The sequence below is a fragment of the Cucurbita pepo genome, unplaced genomic scaffold (assembly GCF_002806865.2).
Source record: "Cucurbita pepo subsp. pepo cultivar mu-cu-16 unplaced genomic scaffold, ASM280686v2 Cp4.1_scaffold000816, whole genome shotgun sequence".
NCBI lineage: Eukaryota > Viridiplantae > Streptophyta > Magnoliopsida > Cucurbitales > Cucurbitaceae > Cucurbita > Cucurbita pepo.
In genome coordinates, this window is record NW_019647028.1 from 2434 (window position 1) to 11535 (window position 9102).

At 36.4% G+C, this 9102-nt stretch overlaps 1 protein-coding gene across 1 annotated transcript; it reads left to right on the forward strand.

Annotated features, from left to right (window-relative positions):
• The first annotated feature begins 1205 nt into the window (after positions 1-1205).
• Positions 1206-1778, forward strand: LOC111785904 (uncharacterized protein At1g10890-like). The gene has a single exon (XM_023666266.1). It carries the CDS (start codon positions 1206-1208, stop codon positions 1776-1778), a length of 573 nt encoding a protein of 190 aa, XP_023522034.1.
• Positions 1779-9102: the final 7324 nt, after the last annotated feature.

A 9102-nucleotide genomic window follows, 5' to 3' on the forward strand; every position in this document is an offset into this window, starting at 1 on the left:
TGGATAGACTCGACAATGTAAGCCTGATTCTTGCCCTCGCAACTCAACACCGATGAGAGGTCCATCACTTAGGCGCAAATCAATGTTCCTAAATGGTGACCTCTAAGAAGAAGTGTACGTTGCCCATTCTGAAGGCTTCGTCCTCAAAATCGAAGAGCACAAAGCGTACAAGTTGTCAAAGACCCTCTACATTTTACGGCAAGCACCGAAGGCATGGATCATATGTGTGGACAAGAGCTTAAAGAGTCTAAATTTCATGAAATTATCACAAGAACAAACATTGTATACAAGAAACAATGGAGTTGGAACACTCATACTTGATCGTCACTGGTACAAGTGAGTGTTAGGATTATATTTGATTTGGATTGGATTTGATTATTTGTATTAGATTTGATTTAGTCATTTGAATTAGATTTAGTCATACCAGATTTAGTCCTATCGGATTTGATTATGTAACGGCTATATAATAACCAATTTTATTCTTCAATAGACAGTGAGATTTCTCCTAATTCTTCTGATCTTTCTAGTTTTCTTTTTCTGTTCCTAACATTTGGTATCAGAGTCATGCCCTAAACTAGTTAAAACTAGAAGCAGCAGTCTTCTACGTGTGTCATAATAAAAGTATGTCGATGGAGAGTCCAGTTGTGCAGTCTGCTGAAGGAAGGAGTCAAGGTCGTGGAAGCTTTAGAGGTAGAGGAAGGGGACGAGGCAGACAAACCTTAAACAAGGCCACAGTGGAATGAGACAAACTATGCAGAGACTCAAGAAGAGATGTCGTCGATGACTTACGTGAATATAAATAAGGCCAATAGAGAAGATATGTGGTTCCTTGATTCGGGATGTAGCAATCATATGTGTGGGAAGAAGGAATATTTTTCTGATTTTGATGGAAGTTTCAGAGATTCAGTGAAGCTGGGCAACAACTCAAGCATGGTTGTAATGGGAAAGGGTAATGTACGGCTCCAAGTGAATGGAATCATACTGATATTCACAGAAGTGTTCTATGTGCCAAAGCTGAAGAACAATCTGTTGAGTATTGGGAAATTGCAAGCAAATGGACTTAGCATTTTGTTTCAAAATGGAACATGCAAGGTTTTCATCCTGAGAGAGGCTTAATCATGGAGACAAAGATGTCTTTGAATCGAATGTTCATATTGCATGCTATATCTCAGCCTGTAGCAGCCGTTCAAACTCAATTGAAACTTATGGGGAGAAATGGTTCAAGATCTATGTCGTACACTCACCGCTCCAATTCCTATCGCCATAGTCGGAGAAGCATAAGATACCCAAGTCCTTCCCCCTATCATTCCACTACCCGTCCCAGGAGAAGCAGCCGTTCAAGTTTCCTCAGCCGCCAACGCAGAAAGAAGTTTAAGAAAGAGGAAGAAGAGAAGAAAAGGAGTGAAGCAGAGTTGAAGAAGTTAGAAGAAGATGCAGCTAGGAGGATGGAAGAACTAATTCAGAAGAATGTTGAAGAAATGTTAAACTCTGAAGAGACTAAATTAGAAATACAGGGGCGAATAGAGGAAGGTCCCAAGAAGTTGTTTGATGATGTTGATGTGCAGCTTGAGAAAGAGAAAGAAGTCGCTCTTACTGCTACAAGACAAAAAGAAGAACAAGCTCGAAAAGAGAGAGAAGAGATAGATAAAATGCTGGAAGAGAATAGAAGAAGGGTAGAAAAAGCTCAGCGACAATTAGTTCTGGAGCTGCAACGGAAGGAAGAAGAACAATATTGTGAGCTCAAGTTGANGGGACATTTGAAGGGTAGTGGAGAGTAACTTAAGACCACTAACTTTTTCATACTGCATCCCTTGGAAATTAAGAAGCTTTGAGTGCAGGTTTTAGACTATGCCGCTTGGAATGTAAGAAGCTTTGGGTAAAGATTTCAGACTCTATTGCATGGAATGCATGAAACTTGGACATAAGTTCAGAGTGTCACTTGGAACGCATGAAGTTTTGGATTCAGGTTGTCATGTTCACGTTTTATACTGTAAATCCTAGGGAAAATGTCTTTGAGAACAAAACCAAAACCAAAACTAAGGACAAGTACAAAAATCAAGAGAAAGAACTTATAATCAAGAATAAAAACTAGAACAACATCAAAATCCAAGTTTTCATAACTCTTAGAGCTAAGGTCCTTAGATCTGAACCAAGGTTAAGAACACGGATCAATGTCTTTGAGATAAACCATGAAAAGAACTCATAACTAGAGAATGGAACTTAAGGAGCTAAGTTCTCAAGACAAAAATAAAAACCTAACAAGTAAAAAGTGTAGGAGATGGTAGATGAGGAAAGTAGATCTGGAGCAGGCACCATAGAGAAGCAACACCCGTAGAAATTTTTTCTCTGCATTAAACCTCAATGCCTCAAACTTATTTCTTGTAACAGTCGAGTCCCAACGAAGAATAAAATATCCAAGTATAATGTCTTTAGAGGTATTTTCCACAAGATTCGTGAAAAATTTCGGAGGTTATTCATATAAAAAATGGATGTTCTAACGTGCATAAAAAATGGTGAAATTTATCTTTTGAGACCATCTTTAGACTTAGTTCTTTTTTATTCAAGTTACTTCCCGAAACCAAGTTATGTAGAAAAAGTTATTAAAATTCAGAAAAATTATTTCACCAACTTCGCGGACTCATGTCAAGCAAAGGGGCGGTGAGTGCGTCCGGCAACCCATAGGACATGTGTCAAGCAGTTGCTGTAAACACGAGTCGACTAATGATGGAAATACGCGTTGCATTTTATGGATCAATCCGACCCAATCCATCATCGTTGGTCCAATCTGTTTCACCAACCCGTCTCCATAACTCCAATCTGCCAGTCTGACCCGATCCGTTTCTGCTTGTCCGATTTGCTCTGCCACATGTCGTGATGACAAAATCAAGGGAAAAACCTTATATCCAGCGTAGAACCAACGTTAGATATAGGGGTCAAATGGACGAATCACTGCCGCCACGTGTCCAGCCAAGGATGAGCGTCTCCCTCCCCTCAAGCACATCTATACGTGCATATTGGGAGCCCTCCTAGAGCGTGGAAGTGTGTGTTGTGCGTGTAGATTTTTTGTTTCGCTCTATTCCACCTCCATTTGACTTTCACTCTCATTTCCATATTAACTTTATTTTGACTAGGACCTACCAAAGAATTTTGAGGAGATTTTGAGCTCTTAACATGCGAAACGTAGCACAGGAAGACATGAGTCATCCAAGTAAGTAGCCACAAAGACTTTAGACTAGTAACTTGTAGGGATCGCTAGGACGTGCTAGCATGTGATCATTCCTTTGCTTAGATGGTTAGAAAAGGCATGTTAAGGACTTTAGAATGACATTTTTTGATAAGTATGTACTGTATGTGTGAGATTCCACATCGATTGGGGAGGACAACAAAACATTCTTTATAAGAGTCTGGAAACATCCATCTAGCAGACGCGTTTTAAAAACCTTTAGAGGAAAGTTGAAAGAGAAAGCCCAAAGAGGACAATATCTGCTAGCGGTGTGCTTGAGCTGTTATAGTATGTGATACAAACCACGACCAAGAAATTTTCATACCACAAGATCCAATTACAAGGATGAGAGTCAAGAAGTTACAACAAGCTTATCACGTATATTCAAGCTATGGTGGGCTCGTGAAAGGAAATTTTGTTGAACTTAAAGATAGAGATGCATTAAATGCACTCTAATTAATGAACTCATAGTTGAATTTATGAAACTTAGTTCAAAGATGTTAAAGCCTTCTTTTCTTTTAGACATCACATTTTAGAATTGAAAAAAAAGAGATAAGTTTTTATCTTTCAAATTCATGTGTTTAGAACTTGCATGCGAGAGTCATTCAAGTGATATTAATCAAATCTCTTATGAAGTGATTTGAATCATCGGTTTAGAGATGAGGTAAGTTAATCATTGAAATTTGGGGCATTACACCTTAAGACAACATTTAACAAAAAAAAGTTAAAATTATTCTACAATCAATTTAGCTTACCTATAATATTTTTTCTAATTTCAAAATATGGCATCTAAATAGTCCCAACCATTTCTTTAATTTTGGGACCTTGCCAACTATAATACAATCCTTTTTTAGCCTTCACGATCACCCATCTTCAAAGTATATATACACCAATGCTCACATTTCTTCCTCTCAACTCTAATTCTCTCTCTCTCTTATTCACATCTACATCTCTATTTAAAAAACACAATATCTTCTTTTCATACTACATTCATCTGAACAGAGATGATACATAGAATGCAAAACGGGGTTGAAATGGCACCAATAATTCTCGTACCATATAAAAGGGTTTCAAGTTCTCCCAAATTAGAGACCATTGTTGAAGAAAGTTCGAAGAACTTTGAGGTTTTTCCAAATAGATGTTTATTTGTTCTTCCCATTTGTTTATCTTTTCTATACTATGTCCTTTTGTATAGACAATATTTATATTAGTTTATGTTTGAGTTACTCTCTTACTTTTCGTAGGGAGAGTTAACTTTTGTATTGACGATTGGTATCTTGTTTAGAAAACAATAGCAAGAATCTAAACAACAATTTTAATGCTCAAATTATTAAAATTTTTCCTTAAATTATTGTGCCTCATCTAAATATTTCTCCAAACGCATTAAATTTTTATTTACACCCAAATTATGAATGCAGCTGAAAAATGGTACTGGATTAACAAGTAAAAACATTAAAATATAAAGTAAACCAAAGCTTAACAAATTAATGACAATTTTGATTACCGTTTAGTAATATGAATGGACATGGCGGCCACAATAAGGAAAAAGAGAAGTTGTGGGCATAGTTGCAGTCATGGGCATGGCTGCGGTAGTGGCCATTGATGTAGTGGCAGAGGTCGTGACAATACCTTACAAATTCATTAAAATACCAACTCTTGGATGGCAAGAGTATGAACAAGTGTTACTCTGATAGAAAATACAACCACTATGTGGTAAAGTATTACAAGAAGAAGCACGATGAGGAGGCAAATCTCACACTCACACATGATCAAGAACCTTCTCACAAAAGGAGAATACGAAGTGGAGGCAAACATGTGGTACCTAGACAATAGAGCAAACAATCACATGACTAGAAATCAAGCAAAGTTCAAGAAGCTTGGTGCGAAGCTCATTAGAAACGTGAAGTTTTGCGACGAATCAATTGTATCGATCCAAGGCAAAGGATCCATCTTGTTCCAGTGCAAGAATGACAACCAACATCTACAGACCAAAGTAAGTTATATCCCAAGCTTGAAGAGTAATATTATCAGCCTTTGTTGGATGAGAAAAGAAGGTAGCAATTTGGAGTTACCTGTTGGGTTTTATATCCTAAAACTCATAGTTTGTAAACAAAAACATATTATATTTTCAATAAAGTTATTATTGATGTTTATTTAGTAAAGATGGTTATTGAATAAAGTGAATTTTACGATAATTAATCTAATTCAATAAACTAAGAACACTCACTATAGTATGATTATCTGAACTATATCTAGAGACATAAGAGTGGATCAAGTTCAAGTATATAGTCAAAATGATCTATAGTACAGGGATAAGGCTGACTTTTATATATGACATAAACAATGTTATCACTAAATTGTTCATGCAGGGGACATGTGTGTGGGGGCGTCCTATGCAATGAGTATTTGCATAAGATCGGATCATGAAGAAAATCACTCTCACTTTATAATATCGTTTACTGTTGAGACTAATTTTCTTTACATTCAATGACCTAGGTAACTCAATCTTAATCCTGATCTAACCATGAACTCCTGTTTATTCAGAATTATCCCTAAATTTGTATGGGTGAGAGTGGCTCGAGTTCGCCGACTCAATAGGCCTCCCATTTCAGAGGTAAGACTGGGTGTGGCTGGGGACATGGGGTGCAAGATGGAATTCACTCCTATCCACTTTTAGGGATAGAAGATAGGTAGTTCCCTTAAGTACTGACTCTAGGTCTTGAACAAGGGGCCCCACCCTCTCATTGCCCTGAGAGGGATTCGGTTTACTGGTTGGACCACAAACCAATTGTTCATTAGAGGATTAGTGGGACATAAAGGAACAAAAAGTAACTTTAGGGGTAAAACGGTAAATTGACTCAGCTCTAGTTACAAACAACCTGTGAAAGATCGACTTACTAATCATGGTTATATCAAATGGACAGAAATATATCTATAGTGAGGGGAGTGCAACTACTAGGCTATAGTGGAGTGTCCTAGTAGTTAACGAATGTTGGTTAACAAGGTTAATGAGTTTAACCGGTTAATCTTGGATCGTTGGAGCCCATGATCTATAGGTCCATTAGATCCCTCTGCTAGCTTATATCGGACTAAACCATAGAACAGTGTGACGAGTGAGTTCGAAGTGTTCGAATTCAAGTTAGGGAATATGCGCTACATATATATACAATATATTTAACCGCATTTTTATTTTATTTATGAATTAAACAAAGAATCTAAGATATTTAAATAAGATTTAACTATTTTAATCAAATATGTGTCCGAATTGATTGGAATTGACATTTGAATTAATATTAAATATTAATTGAAAAGTTTAATTAATCATTTAATATTACTTTAATTTGAAAATAATTATTCAAATTAATTGTTCAATTAAAATGAAGAAAGTCAAAAGGTTGACTTCATTTAATGGAAAAATACATGTTTGAGTTAGTGGAATTTTGAGGTGTCAAAATTTTGTTCAACCAAACTTGCATGCTTGCCAAAAAAAAAACCCCACAATTTGAGTGTCAAAATTTGGTTAACTCAAATTTACATGCTTGCCACATAATCCCAAACATTTAGTAGAATTTTGAGTGTCAAAATTGAGTGATCTCAAATTTGGATGAATATCCAAACATGACTCTATAAATAGAGTGATCAAGGTACATGGAACTTCTCTCTTCTAAAAACCTTGAGAAAAACTCTCACAAACTCTCCCCTCATATATACTAAATCTCTCCCAAGTTTAGTCACACACCGAATTCCACAATCTCGTTCTAAGGCCGGAAAATAGTGGAGAAGACACTAGTGGTGGTTCGAAATCGGTTCGTGAGGAAAAAGAAATTTGAACTACAAAATGTTAGTACTCAAAGATCTTGAGTTTTAATAATTATGAACATGCTAGTTATTTACTATAATTGATGTTCTAAGAGTGCCTAAGATCCAAATTGCTTCCGCATGTGTTATATTAATTCCATCATTGCCTGCCTTGTTCCTGAAGATATTCGACAGAAATAGAGCCTTGTTGATGAAGGTAAAACAATTTTATAACCACCTCTAAAAGATAATGTTGGAGACAAGTAAACCCATCTCTCTATTGACAAAACTCGCATACCTAACATTTCTATGGCATGCCTTTGGCACATGACCTTTCACGCACTCAAAATGGGGAGAGAGAATAGGATGGTACAAGGCTACCCAAAATCATACACCCGAACCAACTATGTGAACGTTTCCTAGTCTCCAAACAAGCAAGACTATCATTCCCAGCTCAAACCAGTTTTCATACTCAGTGATCACTACAACTAATTCATGTAGATTTATGCGGCTCAATCACTTTATCGTCGATTGCTAGAAACAAGTATTTTCTCTTGTTTGTTGACAATTATAGTTGTTGGATGTGGGTTTACATGCTAAAAAGGAGAGGTATTACGTGCATTCAAGAAGTTCAAAAGACTCGTTGAAAGCGGGTTTGATCACAAACTAAAAACCTTTGTCAAGTTAAGAGTTTGAGTCCTCACCGTACACTCTACAACAAAATGGTGTGGTTGAACGAACAAACCGTACCATATTGAACATTGCAAGAAACTTGCTCAAAGCACTCAAGTCCAACTGATTTTTTGGAGCAAGGTAATAGGACAAGTAGTATATCTTCTAAACTGTTTACCAGCATAAGTGCTGGACACTCGCACCCCCTATGAAGCATGGTTCGGTAAGATGCCTCACTTCGAGCATCCATGAGTCTTGGGTTGTAAAGCACATGTTAAGACAACAAAGACATATATAAAAAATCTTGATGACAAAAGCCAAAAGATGATGCATTTTGTCGTAGAAGATGGGACCAAGGACATAGATTGTATGATCTACAACATGAGAAAATTCATATAAATAGAGATGTCATATTCGAAGAAGAGAAGAAACGAGATTAATGCAGCGTCAGCGATAGAAACAGATAGTTACAAAGTTCATTATTCTGGAAGACGAGCGATTGAATTAATATTAAGTATTAATTAAATAGTTTAATTAATCCTTTAATATTACCTTAATTTGAAATTAATAATTCAAATTAATTGTTGAATTAAAATGAAAAAAAGTCAAAATGTTGACTTCATTTAATGGAAAAATACATGTACTGGAATTTTGAGGTGTCAAAATTTGGTTTAACCAAACTTGCATGCTTGTCAAATAAACCCCACAAATTTGAATATCAAAATTTGGTTAACTCAAACTTGCATGCTTGCCACGTAATCCAAACATTTGACTGGAATTTTGAATGTAAAAATTTGGTGATCTCAAATTTGCATGACCATGCAAATATGACTCTATAAATAGAGTGATCAAGGTACATGTCACTCCTCTCTTGGAAAAACCTTGAGAAAAACTCTCACAAATTCTCTCCTCATATATACTAAATCCCTCCCAAGTTTAGTCACACACCGGATTCCACAATCTCATTCTTAGGCCGGAGAATAGTGGAGAAGACACAAGTGGTGGTTCAAAACCGGTTCGTGAGGAAAAAGGAATTTGAACTACAAAAGGTTAGTACTCAAAGACCTTGAGTTTTAGTAGTTATGAACATGCTAGTTATTTACTATAATTGATGTTCTAAGAGTGCCTAAGATCCAAATTGCTTTCGCATGTGTTATATTAACTCCATTATTACCTGGCTTGTTCCTGAAAATATTCGACAGAAATGGAGCCTTGTTGATGAAGGTAAAACAATTTTATAGCCGCCTCTAAAAGATAATGTTGGAGACCAGTAAACCCACCTCTCTATTGACAAAACTCGTAGACCTACATGACCTTTCACGCACTCAAAATGAGGAGAGAGAATNTATTGACAAAACTCGTAGACCTACATGACCTTTCACGCACTCAAAATGAGGAGAGAGAATAGG